The sequence below is a fragment of the Nipponia nippon genome, unplaced genomic scaffold, assembly GCF_047370975.1.
Source record: "Nipponia nippon isolate SJK-2023a ecotype South Korea unplaced genomic scaffold, ASM4737097v1 scaffold_14, whole genome shotgun sequence".
NCBI lineage: Eukaryota > Metazoa > Chordata > Aves > Pelecaniformes > Threskiornithidae > Nipponia > Nipponia nippon.
In genome coordinates this window covers 8,634,565-8,657,884 of record NW_028262330.1, presented here as the reverse complement: position 1 = coordinate 8,657,884, position 23,320 = coordinate 8,634,565, and the positions used below count along the sequence as shown (strand labels likewise).

General features: G+C 40.7%; 2 protein-coding genes and 1 long non-coding RNA gene across 3 annotated transcripts in view; 1 reads left to right on the top strand and 2 right to left on the bottom strand.

Moving 5' to 3' along the window:
* The first annotated feature begins 105 nt into the window (after positions 1–105).
* Positions 106–8,939, top strand: LOC148056450 (uncharacterized). The gene is made up of 3 exons (XR_015703363.1): positions 106–251; positions 8,019–8,119; positions 8,823–8,939. It is a non-coding gene; the product is annotated as an uncharacterized LOC148056450 (long non-coding RNA).
* On the bottom strand, positions 4,575–17,588 carry NOL11 (nucleolar protein 11). The gene is made up of 18 exons (XM_087751294.1): positions 17,397–17,588; positions 15,960–16,073; positions 15,037–15,093; positions 14,257–14,402; positions 13,932–13,989; positions 13,226–13,364; positions 12,652–12,849; positions 11,850–11,926; positions 10,979–11,102; positions 10,199–10,302; positions 9,846–9,923; positions 8,860–9,044; positions 8,482–8,607; positions 7,319–7,540; positions 6,794–6,872; positions 5,605–5,697; positions 5,188–5,295; positions 4,575–4,872 (listed from the first exon to the last, which is right to left on the bottom strand). The coding sequence occupies exons 1-18, from the start codon at positions 17,544–17,546 to the stop codon at positions 4,759–4,761; spliced, it is 2,172 nt and encodes a 723-aa protein (XP_087607420.1). The 5' UTR covers positions 17,547–17,588; the 3' UTR covers positions 4,575–4,758.
* A 1,513-nt stretch (positions 17,589–19,101) lies between these two features.
* The window catches only part of PITPNC1 (phosphatidylinositol transfer protein cytoplasmic 1), a 93,072-nt gene continuing 88,853 nt past the window's right edge, over positions 19,102–23,320 (bottom strand). Inside the window, 1 exon segment of the mRNA XM_087751156.1 lies at positions 19,102–23,320. Coding sequence (XP_087607282.1) covers positions 23,262–23,320 — 59 coding nt within the window. The 3' untranslated portion in view covers positions 19,102–23,261.

Below are 23,320 nucleotides of genomic sequence, written 5' to 3'. Positions count from 1 at the left end.
CGCCCACCACGAGGCTCCCCTCAGCCCCGGCGCCGGGCTCCCCCGCCGGCGGCTGAAGCTGCCCCGCGGCCCCCGCGCCCCCCTCGGACTCACCGTCTCCCCACACCTGAATAGCGACGCCCGTTACCGGTCCTCTCTCCCAGAGCTCGACCCGCGCCCTAAGGGGAGCCCCCCGGGCTGCCACCCCTCAGCCTCGAGTCCCGCGGCTTCAGCCGGCCGCGCACCCCTGCGGGGGACAGCTGCGAGCGCAGGTAGGCGACGGGCTCTGCCCTCCCCTCCGCCCCGGGCAGGGGCTCAGCACGGGGCTCTTCCCCCCCGCCGCAGCGCCCGCCGAAAGCGGAGCCACCCGCTCTGCCCTCAGGAGAGGCTTCCCGCCCTCAGCGCGCGGAGGCACCAAGCCGGCCTGCCTGACCACGGCCATAGCCATCTCTTTAAATCCTCACCCATTATGCAGAAATTAAAACCCTCTTACAGCTCGCCGTTACCTAGCCAGGGTCGGTATAAAGCAAAATAGACTGAGGAGATCACACAGGCCCCTACCATTTGCATTTTTGTCTATCTACTTTCTCTGAACTGCTGTGTCTGCAGTACACTGGAGCATACAAAAAAGAGATGGGCTTCATCTATTTTGTGTTCCCTCTTGTTTTCCCATTTGCCAGAGCCCCCAAAGGGCTAAAAATCTACATAAACCAATTGCACCGTTGGGTTTCTAATGCCACCACTTGAATTCAGGGTATCAGTTTCCTGAGCAAAAGCAGTACAAGTTGAAAGCCAGCCCAAGGCACACAAACGTCTTGCATTTCTTACAACCAGCCTTCTTTTCATTGCTGAATCTACACAGCTTTGGGATTCCAGAGAGTCTGAAGTCTTATTGTTAGCAAATAAGCGTGTTCGCATTTTCATTTTCTCTCAGTTCCTTGGTTATGCTTCTGTGCACTGCAAAACCCAATACTGGTCATGCCAGAAGCATGCCAGCTATATGTCCAATGTGTAATTTAATTTGCATTCTTGTATAGTCATTTTTGAAGTGCCTTTTGTTCATTAACTTGTTGCTCAGGCCGAGAACCTCATTAAACCCACAAACCTGCCGCAGTGTCAAGCACGCAACAATATCACAATGGCACCAGGCAGCAGGGTTTAGCCCAATTTGCACTCTTATATCCAGCTTTTTATCTGCATCTCTTTTATATTCAGTTGCACTCTTTTATATTCAGTGGTGCAGCTGCACAGGCTCAGAGCCATGTTCTAGACACAGTACGATACAGACACAGCAACAGCAGTAGACAACATTGCCTAACCCCATTTACACCTTTATACTCAATTTGTATTCGGAATCTTTCAAAGTTACCTTTAGATTGCTTCTGTCAGGCTAATTTTTGAAACCTCTTACAAGGTTGCAAAGGAGTGTGGTAACTCTTCAAATACAGGAATAGGTAGGTTATTTCACTATCTCCCTTTGTGATCTTGGAAGAAACACCTGTGAATTCTGCCATCTATACATTGAGAATCTAGCAAAGATATCTAGTGTATCTACTGCACTAATATTCACACAGCCTGTAACATTATGAGAGCGTTAACATCTCTAAAATGAGGATTTCGTGTACCTCTAGTAGATCAAAGGTGCTAAGAATCATTTACTTTTGAATACTGTGAACCAAAATACCTTGTCTCTTAATCCCATTGCTCATTTATCAGTTGTTGATGTGGAAGTGCTTACTGAATAGGACACAAAGTATTGTAATTTTGTACGTAGAGAAATGGATGCCTAGCGAGGTATGTTAACTTTCAGAGTCAGGACTATAAATTAGTCCTTTCCAACACACAGCTCAGTACAGAGAAATCAACCATAACCCCTTAACCTACTCACCATGTCCACTCCCAAGAACAAAACGTATCTCCATTAGGAACTCGGAAGTTCCTATTTTGAATCTGCCGGTATAGTTAAATGAGCATATTTATAAGTGAACTGAATACAGCAGGAAGAGGAATTTTAGGTAGGAGGCCCTACACTGCCTCCATACTCAAGACAGATGGAGAGAAAGGCTCCTTTCAAAAGGCACTTGGGAGAAGATGAATAGCCTAGTTGTTCCAAGCTGTTGTCTGGATGGGTTCCTTTCTCCAAGGGTAAGGGAAAGAACTCAAGAACCTACAGCTGGATGGCATTATTAACAAATGAGCATATGCTCTTGCTTAAATTATTGAGCTGCTTTTGTCCAGTCCTTCCATCCAAGTTATTTCATAACGTGTATTGGGCATTGAATTTAAGTATTTAGCTCTAGAATCACTTACATGTGCATTTATAAGACACCAAGGTGTTGCTGAGTAGCATTAAGCTAGAGCTCAGCTGTAGACTAAATAAAGTCAACCTTAGGAAGCAAGGGCTTACATGACTTTTGCTGGTGTAATTCAATATATTACCAATTACCATTTTATTTAGTATGATGAAAAACAAGAAGTATATCAATATACTGATATGTTGAATTATATTAATATTCAATCACATTATTAATAAAAAGCTTTTAACATCTTATTTGCTATTCTGAACATGTATTGATGTAAGTCTATCTTCTCTGAAGGCTTCTGTCCCCGATCATCCATTTTATCCTAGACTTCAAGAAATCCAGCATTATGCTTATTTGTCCCATTTTCCCCTATCCCAGATGAGCCTTCATTTAGATGAATATTCAGTCCCACAAGTAGCTTATAACAAGTCAGTTTTAAGTGAACACCTAATTAGAAGTACAATTCAATAGATGCTTATACCTGTAATACCTTCAACAAATATTTTCATAAAACTTTAGTTCATCACTTTTTTTTAAAGAGACAGTGAAAACAAATCTAAAGCTAAGATACACTTTGAAATGCTAGAATTCAAGCTGTACAGAACAAGCAGTATAGATGAGATTGAGGTATTCACTCTTTGAAAATGTACTTGGAAAAAACAGACACTGATGTAGGTAAGAATGTTCTTATTTTAAATTGGAGATGAGTTTTGCTGTTCAGAAAATTAAAAGCAACTACTACCAGTGCCAAGAAGTGCCCCTCTATATGATTCTTCATCTGCCCATTGTAGTGGGTTTTTTTAATTTTTACTTCTACATACATTTGGTACTGACCTCCGATAACAGCATATACAACTAGAACATGTCAACTTCCAAAGAGTCTTTTAACTGTGTGCAGCTGTTTCAACGTTATACAGCCAAAGTCCAGTAAGTTACGCACCTAGCACTTCAGCCATAATAATCCTGTGTTCTAGCTCTAGCCAGAAAAAGGAAGAAAATGCTGTTGTTCATTCTCAGGCAAGTTTAACCTGACAAAGGTGAAGGAGCCTTTTATTCAAACAATGATTTCCAACATTCTGTGCCAAATCAAACTGGATGTCTCCTCTGTGTCCAGTGACATATGCTTAAGTCAGCACTATCAGAGAAAAATCACTATCCAAAAAGAGAAGTTATTTTCAGCTAGGTTAGTTCTTTTCTCCAATCTAACAGGCAAGATACCATTCTTGCTCTGAGCTGTGCTGGCAGTTATCAGTTGCACGGTCAGCTTAAAGACGTGTCAAACTCACTCCAAAGTCCACAGCATTAAATTTTATCTGAATGTTATCTTTATGCTCCTCTCTCCTTCTCCCAAAGTTTCAAATGTATATAGGCAAGATTTCAAAAGATGAGTATTTAAAAAGCAGAAACTATCTTGGATGCAATCTTTCAACATCAGAAAGCTTCAGAAATTTCTAAAGCAGAAGTCTTGAAGTACAGCTAATTATGCTGAAATCCAGTAACTCCATTCTGCAAGTCTGCGCAGGAGAGTGTACTCTAGAGGAGCGGTCTCTGCTTAAGAAAACAGTTGTCTTCAGCTGATGGCAACGTCAGAGATGAAGATTGCAACAAGACGTCCTATTAAATAACTGCACGTTGCTTCTTCATTTGAGGAAAGAGTCTAGTTCCTGCTGCATACCTCCTCCTTCTCCCTAGCTGTATGCAGTTTCTGGATGCAGGTGGTCTTATCAGATATGAGATGCATCAAACCAGCTTTAGATTACTGTCATTCAAGATTTTAACTACTAACTGCCACACAACCCCCTCCCTTCTATTTTTTTTAAAAGCAGAATAAAAGGACCTGGTTGGACTGGAAAGGAAAGCACAAAAGGGTACGCTAACAAGTTGTGATACCATGACACGTAGGAGAGAGAAAGCAGTGTGAGTTAGGTAACAACCCAATACCTACACTTAAGCTCCCTTCCCTGTTTAAGCTAAGTCTGTAAAAGGCATCTTTGGACAAAGTAAAAACAACTTAAAAATAGAAAAACAAAGAAGCAAACTCAAATGAGTTCCTCTATAGTTCATAACCTGAGTGGAGAGAACTCCAAAGAATCTAATTAGAGACTTCAACTATTAAGTAAAAAAAAAAGCAAGTAGAATAAAAATGTCAATTCATTTGATAAAACACCTGTTGAAGCCTTACTGCAAATATCCTACTATTCCTTTGCCAAGAATCATGTGGCATTTTAGAATGTCCTTATGATTGCATATCAGAATTACACATGAAAATATAAACAAGCATCCAGCTTCTCATCCAGTCAAAAAGAGATCTTTTTAATACACAAGTTTCAAACTTACAACTCCCATGTAGCTACAGAGTAACTGTGCTCCTCCTATGTAGAAAACAACTTTTCACATCCCCAATATGGAGTGCTAATACATCCTCGTCGTAAAAGGAATCAATAAAAAATAAATTTGTTAATAATTCATTTCAAATTCAAATAAGTTCCAACACTTCAATAGAATATGTCTGAGAGTCTTTCTGGTGGTTAAGTCTTTGTAATTCTCGCAAACTTCCTTCAATCTTGTTGAGTTCGGAGTAGAATCGTACCTAAAACCAAGAAAACACAGATATTTACAGTAAAGTAAATTTATATTCTTTTCATACATCATTATACTGTGGAACTAGCTGTGGTTCTGCACAGTTTTAGATATTTAAACCAAACAAATACAGCAGCTTTTGAAATCAAAATGAGAGAGGCAACTGCCACGTCATGCTCAGGAAGGAGCATACAGAGGAGAAGAGACATTATTTGATTTACTACATAATATTTTGTTGTCTGCTTCCTCCCAACCCCCCTTTCTTAACACCCATATTCTAAATCCATACTAAAATTAAATAATCATCCCAGAATATGCAACTTACTTGGGCTCTCACGAACTTATGCAGGTTTGAAAGCAACTCTTTTGCTTCTGGTAGCATCACCATAACTGTGAAGTGAGCATCAAGTAACAGGCACATCCAATCCATAATCTGAAGACAAACAAGAAAAGTACACTTACAGTTTATGATATGCAAATAACAGATTTTTGCTTTAAAAGCTGAACTCTGAAACGTTAACTTCTAATGCAAAATGTGTGGTTTCATATTTTCAGGCAGTATATTTATTTTCCGATAGTAAAAAGTTTCGTGTTACATCTGACGTCATACAGGTTATATTAATAAGAAAATACTTTATAGAATGAATGTAGATCTCAGTTGATTTTAGATCTTCACAACTACTCACTATGTTACACACCACAGAAACCAAAGGAAGTACAACTCTCAGAACTACCTTCTCACCTGATTTATAGTCGGAGAGCGTATTCCAGGAAGAGTGGTATTGATTTTTTCACTGCATTTCACATACAGGTAGTATAAATACCTGAGAAACAGCTAAAAGTACAAAAGTCAGAATATTTTAAAAGGAGAAACTTTTAATAGACCAAGGAGTTTTGTCCTGCACACAGTAATACTTACAAGGAATTTTTTTTTTTAATTTATTTTTTAAAGCAACATAGATGCCTGTCTATTACACATTAAAAATAAGTTTTATGGTTCTCCTACACCATTTATAGCTAGGTGTTTGAAAATTCTCACTCAGCAATACTCGGTGTAAAGTTACATTCAGGGGTAATCATTGTTCCAGTGACTGTGTCCCGTGCAATTTAATTCAGACACAGACTTTTCTAGGAACTCTGCTAAAAACTTTATCGACATTACAAATTTTAGTCCCAGTTTCACTTGCAGTAGCCAACAATAAATTGCTAATGGTCAGAATCAGGTCAACATCATCTTGTGCTGAGCACAAGTCAAAGTCTCTCTCCAAAAAAAGAAATCAAGGAGATGGGTCAATGCTAGGATCAGCTTTCTTCTGATGCGTGGGTTTTTTTGAATCACTGTAAAGTCACATATATGCTCAGGTACTATGGTACGTGCAGTTCTTGAAATTACATTTCAGGTTTTGAGAGACAAAGGTTTTCTTGGTTTTTTTTGTTTTGTTTGTTTGTTTTTTAAATGGAGAGGATCTGAGATTCATTCCTCAAGTTTGATTTGCATTACATTTGGCATTTTACACAGTGTACAGTTTGTTTCTCATATTTTCTAAACTTCTGTTTCAATGGAACTGACTAAATTAGCATGTCTCATTCCTTTCTTAAAAAGCATCCAAATCAAGAAAAGGTACTTGCTAACAAAATATGAACAACATTTTCCAAGTAGACTGGGTCATAAAGAGGGTTTCTTACTTACATTTTCTAAAATAAGCAAGGACTACAAAAATTAATAAAAGTTCCATATGTATGTGGAAAAACGTGACATTCATTAACATTAAATCCTATTAGGCATCTTAATTGCATTTTCATGCATTAGCTTGCGATTCAGACTCCAGTAAAAGTGGCAAGTTTCTGATATAAAATTGAAAAATTCTCTTCCCTTTCACTCCCCCCAAAATAATAAGGGGTTTTAACCTGTTTAATTTTAACATACTTACAACAGCTTGCTGAGCTGGAAGGTTTTTCAGATGAGGCAAAAGAAATGTTTCACTGTAAGCCGAATGGAGAACAGCATTTCTGTGCAGTACTATTAAGGAAATAAAATTGCAGGAAAACACACCAGATTCTACAAACTGAAATGAATTCTAATTAAAATATTTCCCTAGGTTCTGTGAGAGCAGTCCTATTTCAGCTTTTTGAATCTCCCTTATTTCTATCATGAAATATATACAGCAACTGAAATATCACAGAACAGAACAGTTCTGTTTCCTGCAAGAATGCAATTGGCTAATGTGTTTTAACAGGCAAACATCAAAAGCCTTATTGCTATTTTCTCTTGGATAGACAAAGTTTTATTACACTTTTGCAATAATGCAAGTTTAAATTGGTGTAGATGCTTTCTAAAAGTTCTCTTATCAGAACTTCTCAGAAATTGTCAACAATAACAGAAGATACATCTTTTAGTAAACATTCATATCGCCTATAATGGCTGACTTTCCTTCATTAAAACATACGGAGGATACAATAATGCTGCCTTCTGTGGTCCAACAGGGCAGAATTCACCATCAGCCGTCAGGTGGGTTTCCTTTGTGATTTTAGTATCCCAGATGTCTTGTTCCAGCTCTGCATTGAAACCATTTTCTACAATTTCAGTCTTAACTTCTTTATTGTTGAATTCCATATCAATGTAACAGATTACAGATTCTAGATTCACATCTATTCTTTGAAGATAGGCTTCACTAATGCTGTAGAAGAAAATTCCAGACATTTAATACTTTTAATTATTAGCTTTAAAATCAGCAATGCCATCAACCCAACAGTAGTACACGCTATGAACTCTTTTATAGTAAGCTTCAAAGTAAAAACATATACTAAAATAGAGAGTCTTGCAGAATGAGTAAAGGCCATGAGAGAACAGTTAATATTTTTTAATTATTAACCTTCAACAATACACGTACTGCTCTTTTATTCCAACAATGTATTATTAGACATTCTGGCATGGGCTGGATTTAAAGGTTATACCCCATTCGAGACTGCTGTTGTATTCTGACATTAGTGGGACAGCTTCAACCCATAAGACAATTACGATTTTCCTAATATTTAGTAATAAAGTATTGACAATTCAAAGGTATGAAAAGAACAAGCTCTGAAGTTTCTAATAAAAAAAGAATCCTGTGTGCTCTGGAAGCCTACAGGAATGGTAACAAGTGTCTTTTCTTTTAGTTACAGTGCCTGCCTAAAACTACCTCCTTTTTGGGATATGAAAACCATTTCTGTCGTGAACTTACAAGAGTTCATCTTTTTTTGTGGGCTTCTTACCCCAGGTAAGTTCCCAATTAGTCTGTTGCACAGTGAACAGATAGCTGTAACTATATATATATATATATATATATAAAAAAAAGGATGTGAGTGCCACTCAAGCCAGCAGTGTTACCACAAGGCATGTTCATTTAATTACCATTTACATAGTTTTTAGAATTAACATATGCAACAGACATCTTGTAAAAAGTTTGTCAGTCTCCAAGACTGCAAAATACACTGTACTTGGAATTAACAATTTCATGCACAGTATTAATTGCTCATCTATAAAATTAAAGCCATTCTTGGCAACACACAGCTTTTTATTAAGGGGCTTGGTTTGGTGAAAAAGAAAAGGGGGGGGGGGGGAAGAGTGATTCAAACTTACCTTAAAAATACTTTCAAACACGCATAAGTAATTTCTTCAGGAATATCTGGAAACCGTTGTAAGCAGGTTTGTAAGAGATGCACATCTTTTTTCTCCAAAGCAACAGCCATTAAATCTGGACATAAACTGTAAGAATATGAAAAGAATAGGCTGCACAGTTCATACCCACGGAAAACTACACTGACAACTAGTGCAGAAGTTTTAATCTTGTTTCACACAAAACTCCATCTGGGAAGTGTCAGCTTCGTCAGAAAATAAGCATAAGCACCTTCGGTAGTAAATTCTGATAATTCGAGAGTGCTTTATGTAAAACTATTTCTACTTTTTTTTTATTTTTAAAGGCTATTCCTTACAATTAAAAAAATGCAGAATCATCACCTGTAAGACAAGTCTCGGGTTTGGACTATCTGCAGCAGGAAATTCCGAGGGTAGTACTTTGGATTTGTTTTACATCTGTTTACAAGGGCAGTTATTACACATCCAATGGTGGCTTGGAAATCTGGCATCTGTGCTTTTGACATCAATTGTCTCAATTCATCTTCAAATACAGTTGTAGAAGCGTCCTGAAAATGACAAATACTGTGCAACTCAGAAGTAGAAGGCATAGGTTTGAGGCTGTACTGTTACTAATTAGACCAAGTAGAACCAGAGTTGGAATTCAAGCTAAAAAAGTTGACAAAAAACCTCTCACCACTCGCTGTTTTGGTAGTCTCTCTCAATCACGAAAGAGCCAAATGAGGGTAATTACTCCTTCTGAACTCAGGTAAGGAGCATCTTTCAATAATTGCTTGGGGACTGTTCGCCTGTGACTTTAGTGACATCACCAAGATGTCCAGCCACACCTGAACGATAGGTACATTCACACAGGAAGGGATGCAACTTAGAGTATCACAACACTTGCAAAAAGTTTTAGAAAGGAACTAAACAGCTTATTGCTATATTTGCAGCAGAATTCCTAGCATTCTGACTTTCTAGATTCAAAACGTCTTCAACAAAATTAAAGCCATAAATAAGAATCTAAAAAAACTTAAAAAAGCAGAGTTCAGGTGAAATATCCTCCCACCTTATTTACTGTAAGAGATTTTCATTAAAAACGAACAAATTTGTGCAAGCTTTCAGAACTCGGATAGCTATTATAAGCTCTGTATTGTACAGTTCTAGAACACACGCCTATGACAAAACTTTAATCATGTCCAAATACTACTCTTGCACAATAATAATAATATCCTCCAACTCACGTGTTTAAGGCAGCTTCGTCAACTTGACATGTGCAAGAGGACATGGGAAAAAATAATAGCTTAAGAGACAACTAGAATATTCTGAGAGCGTCTAGAACACTACTTTAGGATATTTCGTTTACTTACTTTCAGATTTAGTAAGAGCTGCCCAACTGATAAGGTATCTGGCTGTACTTTAGCAACAGTGTTCCTTTTTGATCTTAACTATTATAAAGAAAAACAAAAAGTTATTATTCAGCTCCAAAAAGATGGTATATATTTAACGATATCAATCAAGATAACTAGGAACTTCATGTGTCAACTTGCTGCACAGATTACACTTAATAACTGGGTAGTCCAATTCCAGAAACAGTGTTAGAAACAGCGAGTGACAAACGCAAAGTGAAATTTCCTTCTGCTACAACACATAAAAGTAGCAGCATGGGGAAGAGACAAGAAAATCGAAACAAAAACCTCACACGCTCCTAATGCTAACTTACAGTCATTTTGGACTCAGGTTTTAGAGCTACAGACTGCTGTGACTGAAAGGAAACCACCAGCTCTTCATCTCCGAGGGTATTCCAGTTTACAAATGAAGACACATCTGTGAACACAAAAATGAAACTATATGAAGGTAACACTTAAAGTACATTTATTGAAGTATGAATATTACATCAACTTCTTATACTAATAGGTATTTTCTAAACTATAATCCAAGTCATTTTCTGCCAAGAAAGTTTCCAGTTTTATCTCAGCAGCAGGTAATTTTATGACCCTTTTTGCATACTATTTTTCCAGTTAGCCTCTAAGAGGAAGAGAAATAAGTTATTACACAATTTATTGTGAGCATTACTTGCAACAAGATTTTACCAGTGCAATGCTAAATTAGAGACACCGTGACAATGTAATTTTAAACTAACGTTTACAAAATAAGGTTTGACATTGCCCCATCTAATCACAAACTCTTTGAGAACAATTTACAGGAGACAGCACTTCATTTTGTTTTCAGTATTCACAGCTAGCATTCCAGTATTTTCTGTAATTCCTGTATTTGAATGACAACCCAGTTTAAGTGAAGCCACAATAAATTCAGACATTTCCGTGCTTTGGTGTTCTCAGCAACAGTAAATTTAAACAGCTAGGAACAGAATACAGTGTTAGGCTACTTCAAGCTGTTTAGATTCAATTGATTTTATAGGACTGTATTAAAATAATTCTTACACAATTTCAGAAGTTTTCCTTTTACGAGATCTTTTCACTGTAATTATAAAAATTCTTACCAGGGGTTTGAGTGTCCTTGAGCTTTCCCACAGCAGCTGCCAAGGAGGACGTTTCACACTTGTACATAATTACTGTTAGCACCTTCCCGTGAGTAAAAAAAAATTTTTCCTCATAACACCACAACTACAAAATATTAAAACATATTGTTAATGAGGAGATGAGCAGAGAAGCATGTTTCTGCACAAGCTGATGTTTAACTCTTTACTACAAAATTCAACTAAAAGTCAGCGATCAGATTATTTTACATTATTTTTGGTAGGTTTAACACTTGTTAACAGACCTTCATTAACTGTTGATTTTAAAAACAGAAATAAGAAGCACTCTGATGAGTGTTTTCCAGGGATGTCTTAAAGTACAGCGGCTGCTCCAAGGCATTAAGTCCACTTGATAATTTTATTTTTTAAATTCCCTCTTGTGCAATTTTACGACAAAACCAGTCAGCTGTTCTATTCCACTAGTGCATTTATTACTTAGGTGACAGTTACTTATCATTAATTAACACCTGAACATCTTGAAACACTACTTAAGGAGATGCAGGGATCATTTAGGCAGTCTACTGCAAATTGTCTGAACAGAATAGATACTGGCTGGGTTTTCTGTTTAATTAGCTATTTAATTCTCACCAAATAATCAAGACCATCAGAAGTGAGAAGGTACTGAATGATCAAAGAAATTGCTGTAAGCCACCATTCTTCTGCTACATATTCTGACAAAAATTGCTCGTCAACTGGTCAATATTAATTTTGTTTCAGAAGCTGGCATTCACTGCTCTTCCAGACAGCAGCAGAACTCTGAAGCCCACCAGTCTCTTCACTGCTATCATGCCAAATGCACGAAGCTTATGGACCACAAATTAAAGACTGAGCTTACTTGTCCACTGGTTCCCAGGGGCAGTTCCTTTGAAGTTTGCAATGTCTGAAATTTTGTATTCCATATTGTTAGGCACTCTAGGGAAAATAAACGAGGGATGTTACAAACCCAAAAAGCAACGTAAATGCTACATTTGCCTTTGCTACTTTCAGTTAAAAACACTTGATGAAATAGAAATAACTGTTTCAAAATAGCTCGGTTAGTTATTGTGGTGGTGCATTCAACATTAGGAATTAAGTCATTCTGGTTAGATCTCGAGAAAAATATCTAAAGATAAGTTAGTTTTCCAGTGAAGAGCTTTAAGCAAGAAGCTGTGGCAAGAGGGACAGCAGCCAGCGTGGCTTCCAGTCAGGAAGAATGTTTTGTCATAAAATGCTATGTTCAGTGACTTAAATTTCAGTGATCCCACACTTCAGAAGTTTAGGCATGAGACTGAAGTGTTTGTTTCACTTATTTTAGACACTGATTTCTTAGAGGACATTAGGTCTGTTTCCCTGCATAGGTCCTTTTACAAGTCCTCCTTTTAATTCCTCTCCATCCATGAGTTGTCTTGCTGCATCTTCTCAACTGTTTCACAAACAGCATGAAAGCAAATACTGAAACCTAACAGCAAGTAGAGTCCTGCAACCACCATGCAGTTTACTGGTAAAGGTTATCTTTAGCTAGTGCTCTGAACGGCACAGCTCAACTACGTACTAGTTTCAAGAGCCAACTAACATTTTACTTGCACTATTTCCTGCTTAGTGCTTTGTCTAAGGAAATTTTAGACCTTACGACATCTTAATCTGATTTTTCAAGTTACCTTTGGGTTCTTCACCAGATACAGCTACACTTCCTAATACTGCGACATGGTCTTTATCAAGAACAACAAAAGAAGTTCCTTTTAGAACACTTCCAGATACCGAAAGGTTCAGTAGTAGTGACTTGAACAAAATTTGCTCTTCCTCTTCAGTATTTTGCTGCAGAGGTATCAGAACCTTGTACACAGAGTCATTGGAATCTGTAAAGAAAAGTGATAATGCTTTTATCATCTCATTGTGGAAAAACTATTTGATATGATATGGCAAGAGGACATCCAAAGAGAACAAAATCCGGTGAGTGTTGAAAGAAGAAATAATACAGGATATTTAAACGACACGTTATGATGCAAAGAAGCGTAGCTAGCATGAGATCTGCAACGTACAAGTCATGACATTTAGGAACACTGAGCCTTTCCAGGATATCAGGAAGATTTAATTACTACTTCTACCACTAGCTGTTTTAAAAGGTTTAAAGAGCTAAAAATATTAAACAGTAATTCATAAATATCAACATTTTATGTCCTTCCGTACAATTCTTTGCTTTATTATCACATCCCGTTAGAAAATACAACTTACACAAACAGAGAAGTGTGATTATTTGATTTTTCATATATGCTGTGAAACTCAGTGGTTTAGATAATTCCTCTTGTTCAAGCTTATATTTGTGTAGACTATTCATCTTAAGTTTCTGTACATAGACAAAGAAGTCCCCATCCTAAAACAAAAAAGAAAAAGTTTTCCTTTAATTTACACAAAGAAGAGATAACAGAAATTCAGATATTAGTACTGCTTATCTTTGAATGTTAAGCAAAATTAGGAGTTTGTGTTTTCTATAGGACATACAGCTTAATTCAGGAAAGTCTGCAGATTCAAGCACGTAAAGAAAATTCTAATTTGATTAAACAAATGCATTCACAGGAAGAAGCATTTGAATAAAGACAGATTCATATACCATTCTTTTTTTTTTAAAGACATAAATCCTATTTAACAAGTTCTTCACAATAAGCAAGTATTTGAGGGCAATGAAGAGTCACACAATCGTCTATTGTATTTAATCTTAATTGTTCTCTGAAGATCTAAGAGCCAGGCTCCTCAGCCCTGAAAGCAACACAACTTCAATTTAACTCTTGTATCAGAAACAATACACATACAGGATACTGGTTAAATCAGGATAATGATTTTACTAAAAGCTCTTAAAATCCAATGAAACAGGCGATGGATTTTAGAAAAAGCACTTAGATTCGTTGCTATGAAAGTTTTTTTAAAAAAGTATTCAACTCACTTTCTCAGTAGCGAAAATTAAGACAGGTTGTTGACCTTCCATAAAAGCTTCACTCCACCTAAAACCAGAAAGCTGTATGAACGTCTTCTAAATTCCAGGACCATACCTAAAGTCATATCACTATTCCTTAGGCAGCCTCTTATTTTTAGGATATCTGTATAAATAATTTTAAGATTTTAAAAACAATGTGTCAGAAAAAACCACCCAACCCCAAAATTTCGGTCTTCAGATTTCTCCCCTACCCCCTCAAAAAAGGGAACAACTTTCACCACCATCATCAATCCTTCTGAGCAAGAAGCAAGCTTCATAAAATTGTATCACTTACTTGATGACTTCATCTGAGATAACGTTTTCAATTTCTTGTTGTGGGGCTTCCAAAAGGACATCTAAAGTTCGAACACCACCTCCTTTGAACAGCACCACTGGCCCTCCGTTGGGGAGTGAATGTATTCTGTATACATCAGCTGAAAGCTACATAAAAAAAATAAATTTCTATGTCCTTCAGTACATTACCTTGAAAGCCAAGTGTTTTATCTGTTATTTTTTTTCCAATTGTTTTATCCGTTATTTTTTTTTAAAGTTCTTTCAATAAATGAGTAAGAGAAGAATGATGAACCTGTGAGATTCCTAATAATGTAGGCCTAGTAGTTGCCAATTTTCTGAAATGCTATGAATATCGCAAGTCACTACCCAACAAAAAGCCAGGAAAGCGTCCCAATGAGCACCACATTTTTGAATCATGTCAGAAAAAACATAATTGAGGGTATGGAGTTGAAACAACTGGTAAACAGCATAACACAAAGCACTGGTTAACACATCCACCAGCAGAACAGAAAAATCTATATTGGAACATAATTCACCGTCTTTCAAGAAAGTCCTCCGAAACTTCAGACTTGGGATACGAATGATTTTAAGAGTAATACTTTGATGACCAAGTCTCTAAGCCCAAGTGGCTTCCTTGCAATATTCCAGAACATCATGAAGCGCAAGTTAAGACAATGGTCACCTAAAATGTAATATTACTGGTACTGTGAAAATTAGCGTCTCTTCCCTCCACCGGGATTCAAAACGTTAACATAAAAGTGAACACATGTACGAGACTTACCGTTGCTTTAAATACTTTGTCCAAGTTAATATCTTTGTTCTTCCATATTCTTAAAACCTTTAAGAGAAGCATCATTTTTAAACACATTAAAAGGTCATATATAGACTTCTCGGCACACAAAATACTAGCAATCTCATGTCACTGAAACACAGGAGTAAATAAACCGAGAGCATTCACAGTAACCTCAGTGGAAACGGACCCAGGGGAAGTTTGCATGGAAAGAAGCTGAAGCAGAGACAACAGGAATACAAACCAAGAAAACTCAGAAGTCTTGATTTGGAAAGAAAGGATAGGAAAGAGTACGGTTAAGGGAAAAGACACAGCAGAATTCTAAATGAAAGTAGATCAAAGTGATGGAGACCGATTAAGATACAGATGACCTGATCTGGAAGAGAATGTTTGGAAAATGTCAGGAAAGATATTTCATCAACAACAATAAAACCCCCCAAGGGTTCAGCATGTGCTGAGCAAAAACTACAAGTACACAAACAGAAAATGTTGAACTGTAAAACAGTAAAATATCAGCAGAAAAACAAGGATGGAGGTATGAACTATTTTAACCATTTCAGTACAATAATCATGCACTTCTGAATGTCAACCAGTCTGCAACAAGAGAAATAACTTATCCTTAGAGAAGGTATGCATGAGGCATTCTTCACTGAGAATGCTTCTGTTTTTAAAAGGCCGCTGCATAACCGGTGCCCAGCACAGACGCTCTTCCTGTGAGAGCACACCGCGCAGCTGCAGAACTGCCCGTCCCTGCCCTCTCAAGGAGCAGGGGTGACCTGAACGGCAAGAGGGTGGCGAGAGCTCCATGCATTTACCTTTAGCCGAAAATCTAGCACTGCCAATTTCCTCCCTATCTGCACTCGGAAGACTCGCTACATCCTTTTTTTCCTTTAAGAAAAGATAAAGGATCTCACCTTGTCATCATGAACCGCTATATACTCATGAGTTTCAAAGTTGCATACCACTGGACATGTGATAATCTGCCCGTGTTTAACCGACCAACAACCTAGTGGCTTCTGATCTGAAACCTAGAAATCAGAAGAAAGACATTGTAATTAAAATATACTGTGGTAAACTTTTGGGATTTTTCTCATGACAGAAAGGAAGTGCAAGGTAGCCACATCTGATTTGAATGAGAATATTAAAATATGGAAACTGCTATACCCAGAACTTCTGCTTGAGCATGCCTGTTTCTGACTTTAATACTAAAAAATTCAGAATAACATGAAAGAACTCTACATTAATTAGAAATTATTTCACATAAGAAACTAATTCACATAAGAAATAACTGCGACCTGTAACAGTCAGATGGGCTTATGCCGTGAAGCACAGGTATGATGCATGGCTTTTCCAAAGCAAAGCTATTACTTTCAATCAGTAGCGTACGCTGCTTTTACTCACTAATACAATCACACACAGAACCACGCTTTTTCCTCTTCCTATTTCAATGTCAGTTATCGAGACGAAGAGCAATGACCTTTACTGTCTAAACTCGGGTTACGTACGATTTACGTCCGGCTGCTCTGAGGGTGCTCAGCCCCCTCTCCGCACGCTGGACCTACGCTGGGCACGTCTACCAACACAGCGATGTTCTTGCCTCTGGTCTTGGCAGTGGGACTAAACAACCCAAAGGAGGTTGCCTCATGAATCCACTAAAATACAATCCCTAATCCCATGAATACGAAAGCCAATTAAAGATATAAACCCAAATATTTTCCTAAAGTTTCTTATGGTCTACTGAAATACATGCACCAGAAGCCACCAGAACATACTTTTAGTTTCAAGTGTTGCAAGCTAAATCTTTCATCCTCCAGCCAACAGGAGGGCAGCTGACAGAACACTGACAGCCGGACAGAACGCGTGCCACCCCGGCTCCTGCGCGGAAGCGTTACGTGCCCTGCGGCCTCGGGAGGACAGCGCTTGGAACGAGAGGGGAAAGCGGCAAAAGGAGCAACACGCAAGCAACGGCCCAAGCCGACGCCCGCTCCCCGGCAGGCAGGCCGCGGGACAGCGGAGGAGCGCAGGTGAGAGGGGCCGGGCCGGGGCCGCGCTCCCCGGAGCCAGGGCCGTCCCGACGCCGCCCCGGCGGCGGCAGCGCGCCGGGTCCCCGCTGCCCCGCCTCCGGCCGGGGGATGGCGGCCGGCGGGGAGCGGGCGCACACGCGGGCGGGACGCGGCGAGGCGGGGGGAGCCCGGTGACAGCCGCGCTCCGGACGGGCCGGCCGGGGCAGGGGGCAGAGCGGCCCCGAGGCGCCGCCGCCGAGGCGCTGCGCGGGGAAGCCTCCCGCAGGCCGGGGCTGCCCGGCGGCAGCGGCGAGGCCTCCCGAGGCCGAGGCTGGGCCGGGCCGTTACCTTAAAGAGCGTGGCCGTCCGGCCGCGGTCGGTGAGCAGGACGTGGTCGGGGTCGGGGCCCGGCTCCAGCGCCAGGAGGCCGCCGCCGAGGCCGACGCCGCTGCTGGGACCCAACCCGCAGAGCGTGAAGCTCTCGCACAGCGCCGCCATCTTGGCGAGCCCCCAGCTCTCGCGAGATTGGCCCGGCCTGCGGGCCGGGGCCCGAGCCGCTGCCGGCGGGGGGGGGGGCACTCGGCGGGGCGGCACAGCGCGCATGCGCCGCTGCCCAGGCGGCCGGGGGGGGGGGGCGGAAAGGGCCGAGGCCGTTCGGGGGTTTCCGGGCGCCGCGGGCGGTGGGAGCGGGCGCGGGCGAAGGAGCATCGCGATATGCTGCGCGCTGTCGTGGGGCCGTGCCCGGCCGCGGCGGGGCGGCGGGCCCGCCTCTGGCCCGGAGGGCGTCGGGGGGCTCTGCCAGCTGGCGTTCGCAAAGGACATGCAGATACGACGCGTTCTGAATATGTTAAATATCGTAAAAGCCAAGAAGAGCCGTTGTTTCTTCAGAACTCGGTTCTGGAGCAGGGGAATCGGCGGCATTCAGAATTGCCTTTATTCAGTTGTTGCCAGCGTATTGCACCCGTGGTATGAATCGGGTCCTGCCACGGCCATTCACACAGGTGGGCCTGCGGGTGCTTCGTCGCGCAGAAGAGGGATCCTTTAGACGCAGATCAGCACGAGGACGCGAAATAAAAGGCTTTCGTGTGCAAACGTTAATGAAGCCCTACCCATACCAGCCCAAGCAGTAAAAAACGTCCTGTCAAACCAACCCAACACCAGACCGGGTCAGGCCCGGTCACGGGGCGCGTCACCGCGCTGGCCATTGACCGCTGCCGGGGGACGCGCACCGCTGTAGCCGCCGGCCGGAGAGCTGGCCGCGCTTCGCCTCACAGGGGAGAGCCACGGCCTCTTCGGTGGCGAAGCCTCGGCCAGAGCCCCGGCTGTCCCCAGGGCAGGGCCCCACACCCTGGCCCCGCACCCCTACCCCACACCCCTACCCTGCAACCTTACCCCGCACCCCCCCCCCAGCAGGGTCTCCCTGCACTGAAGCTACCCAGAAGTCGTCACCGCAGACCCGAGGCCGCGCAGCGCTGCCTGCTTTCTGCCTCCTTTGTACCTTGTGATTTCTGCCTTCAATAGTTTCTAGGCCCGTGTTTGCTCCTCGTGTCCCGCCCTACGCTGCCGTGAAGCGTTTCTATACTGAATAAGCGACTACCACTTTTCTGGTGCAGAGGAAGCTTCACTTCTGTGAAGTAAGCCTCCACCTAACAGCTTAAAGAGCGATTGCACAGGTGAAATTTCTGTTGAGCAAAATGGAATGACTTGTGGACAAGGGAGGGAGGATTCTTATCTCCGGAGAGGTTTCAGTGGTCTCTTTTCTGGCATTTACTACAGCCCTGGGCTGCCAAACCCTGCAGAGAGAACTGGATTCCCCACTGACCAACTGCCTTCTCAACCAAATGGTCATTTACAAACGAATGGCTAACGCCAGACTGGCGGGCACCTGCCCCGATAAAATCTTTAGAACCCAGCAGATGTTGCAAGTGGTTTACATTTTCCTGACAAAGCCCATTCTTTATTTTGAGGAAGCGGCTTGCAGAGCTGGGGGTAGGAATGTTCATGGATTTGTTCCTTGCTAGAGGAGACCTAGAAAAGAAAATAGCCACAACTGTAAAGAATAATTGTTGGTAGTTTATTTACAACAAAATGCAAGGAAAAATACAATATTAAAAATAATAAATAACTCGGAAAAATCAGAAACTAAGTGATATGAATGAGAAATACGACAAACAAATTCTCCTGCTGAGCCTTGCATTATTTAACATGCAGAGCAATTCAAAACTTGGTCCTTCTTTGATGGTAGTCATGTACTGCCTAATGTAGCCATCATTGCTCTAAATAAGAAGTGAACTACTGGACGTTCAGAGTCAGGTGGAATTAGCACAGAAATGAAATAACCCCATGAAACCTGTTTTAGTGACACCACAAAACTACAGGAGATTGTAATTCAATGACCATGCTGTTCATTTAAAGCAAAACATTGTTAGACTTATTTAGCAATTTTAACTTACACATATAAAACCAAGTCCGAACAATGGAAACAGAAAAGCTCCTATTGACAAGATCATGAATTCTCTCTTACTGCACTCGCTAATTCATACAAAGCATATACATTTGGCTTATTTCAAATGACAGCACGTTGTTTTGAAGTTACAGTGCAGCAAGCTTCAAAGCAGTTTTAACAAAATGTAGCGGTCTTGTTACAAACTAAAGTTCAAGGAACAAATATTTCCATTTCAAAATCTCTACAGCAGCAATTAATGCAAATTGGCTACTAGATGCCACAAAATCACCTTCCAGAATAATCAAAAAAGCCGAAGAATAATGTCAAATAGTTTCTTTCCATGGGATTTATCCAGTCATTTACAAAATAAACCATTACATTCATAGGAAATCCCATTAAGTACGTATTTCAGGAATGTGCTGCTCCTCGTAGTCTTTATGGATACCTCCCTTTTAAAATTTATTAGGAGATCTACCCTTCTGAAGACTGCACTGAATCGCCAGTTATTTTGTAGTGACTGTTCTCTGTGAAATACATGAAAAGTACGAGCAAAGCTGGGAGGAGGCTTTACTAGAAACCCAAACAAACCGATCACGTTACTTGCTCTGAACCGTATTCTCCTTGATGACAAACGCCTTGTCCAGGTCCAGCAGAGCCGGATCGCGTCTTTCTGCCGTCACTGGGGCCGAGAACAGGACTGCGGCTGTTGTGCCGATGCGGCTTTGCTGTGCGGCACCATACTCTAAAAACGTACTCACTAAATAATCACGTCATTTATTTTTGCAAAAGTGCTGAACACCTGCAAAATGCTCTGTTTTTCTCCTAACAAACATGTCTGAAAATACAGCAGAAAGCACTGTGAAAAAATCAGTAATGAAAACAACCCCTTTGCCTCAAGATGTTATACTGAAGTATTCAGACCTTCCTTTTCATTTCATTTTCTGTGTTTTTTTTGTGTTTGCTGGGAATATTCTAGAAACAGCTATCCTGCCTTAAAAAACCACCAGACAAAACCCAACCAAACAGAAGAAGATATTTAAAGATGATATTGACCAAATGGGTAATGCCCGGTGGGGGAAGCAAAGCAGAACGCAGCAGAGGGTACTTAGCTAGGCACTGAAAAGCCCGGGGTTTTTCTTATCCAAAGCAATGAAACATTACAGATCTGCTTATTTGCCTTCGTTAGGAAGCAACATGGAGGGAATGAGGCTGATCATGATCCTTCTTGTGGCCAGCGGTGGATTCAGGCTGTTGGGTCAATAAATCTGGTAGTCCTCGGGAGCAGCGCCGCTCGGTGGAAGGGCTGCGGCAGCAGCGCACGCTGGCGGAGACGCAGCATCAAGCAGTCTGTCATTTTTTCCATGATGATCAGTGCCTTTCTCCTACATTTCTGTCATGCAGCTATTAAGATGCGTCCTCTTCAGGTATGTTAATCATTTTCATACATGCCTTATCCCCAAACCTGCTTAATGTGATAATCAGTGTATCCACATGGGATTGGAAATCAGTCAGTTAAATAGGAGTAAAGGTGTGACTGCTTTGGTCTAATGATCTGTGTCAAACCCAGATGCCAAAATGTACATAGAAACAGTAATGTGTAAGCACAAGGACATTATGACTAGAGCTGAGCAAATTCTTCTTTGACCAAGAAAAAATTCATTGAAAAATAGATTTTCAGGTGGAGCAGACCTAAACCATTTCCATATCGGTCAAATTCAGGAAATGAAAAAACAACCAAACAATGCTTTATGTTTTCAAAGGTTTCCCTTCTCTGCCAATGTTCCAATCTTGCTACTAAATAAATAATAATAAGATTAGACCAGTTATAATCATGAATACTTAATCTGCACACTTTTTAAGCTGAAATAATAAACTAATGTAGGAAAGTTTTGTTTGCACCATTACAGCCGCTTCTTTTTAAACAAAAAAATCATCACCCATTAGTTTACTCATCACAGAATTACTAGGTCTGAGAAGCAAAGCAAAGCAAAACATGGACAGCAAGTGGGCGAATACATGAAGTTAGACCGCAGCTAACCTACAAAGAGCTCCCAGATTTTGCTAGCTACAGAATTTTAACTATCAAACAAACATACACTTGTTTTCAGTGCAGGATGGCAGTGGAATCACCTCTCCTGCCACTAGAACTACCCTACAAATACCACACATTCACCATAACTTCTACTGGATCTACAGCCACGGAGAAGCTCAGTGCATTTAAGCCAGTCAAATCACAGCATTGTGCTGAGAAGATGGCACCAACGTCCCGTCGGGTAAAAGCCATCCCCAGACCGATTGTTCCATATTCAGTGATAGTTCAGCTCTGGAGGACTCTCTTTTTTTATCTGTGTACCACGTCACCGGTGGTACAACATATTACCCACTTTGATCACGATTCAGGCAATAGCTGTCATTCCCTGGGAACTGAACAGTGGCTTATTTAACATCCACTACAGCTACCGGGAGAGACAGATACCGACAGCATTCATTACATAGCAGTTTGTGTGAAATACAACAAAGGACCCCAAACAGGGGTCAGCGGGGAAAGTTTCTCACCGAGCTTACCTTTTGAAAAGGAAGGAAGGACGAGACCACTTCTGCCATTTATTTCCCTCCTCCTTCCACAAGCTACACTTCGTTACGGGGAAACATCCTTTTCTACATTTTAATTCCTGAGACTGAGGAGTGATTTCAGACGCAGGCCAGGAAGAGCACTTCTGTTTCCTTAACGTCACCCTACACGGGACTGAGCAGCCCCACAATTCATTTGCTTCTTAAAGGGACTGATTTTGTTCACCCCTTCCCTAGACGATGGTAAAGCCTGGAACCAGCTTTCTGTTAGCAGAGATGTGTGCTGTTTAGGAAAGAAAACTGAGTCTCATATTTTCTTTCCTTTACATTCAAGGCCTTATAGCATAACCACCACTCTTCTTCCAGTGAGGAAAAGACAGAATTCATTGGTTTTGCTTCTTAACTGGCTCAATTTAGCTGCGTTTTTTCAGTCTTACACATGGAACACCATTGATGAACACCAATACAGACTTAGGAGATCACAAAAGGACAGGGGAGAGCTATTAAAATACACTATCTACAAGAAATAGGTGATTTCTTTTACAAATTCTGTGCAAGATAGAAATAGTTCAATGGCCTCAAAGTCAGTATAATTAATTACAACTGGGGCTTCAATACAGTGATATTTTAGGTTTGAAAAGTTTTGTTTGTTAGCTAGGCCCCAAATCCTGAGTCGTATTAAGCAAAATGTGAATCTGAGTGAGTGCTGTTGGTGTTCAAGTACAATGAGTTACAGGTCAAAGGTTTATGAATACACAGGAGAAGCCTGAGAGTAGGAAGGATTTTAAAATCGGCTATAAAAGAAGAAAAGAGGAGGGTTTTTTTCCTGTTAACCCTGCATTCTAGTTGGCACAGAAGTTTGCCTCAGAAGTCCTTGGCAGCTTTACTAAATACCTACTCCTAATTACAAACGCTATGACCTAGATGAGGATTTGTAGGTAGAATACTGCTACAGAAAGATTTTTTTTCTTTTATAGGGTTCCCCTCAGACTATTTCATTGTATGTCAGTAAGACGCACCATATGGCTTGAAACACTACTTTAGGAATATATAAACTACATTCTCTTGCATGCACTTCTTTGAAGGTTTTAAGGATCAAGTCTGAGGAAAGAAGTAATCTTTCCACACCAGTAAGATTATTTTAAGCAAAAAAACAACCAACAAACCACCATGACCTTTGTAGAAATTGAGTTACATCACTCCTGCTGTGGTAGACATGGCTTATCAGGAGGAAACATGCTGGGTTAATTTAAAG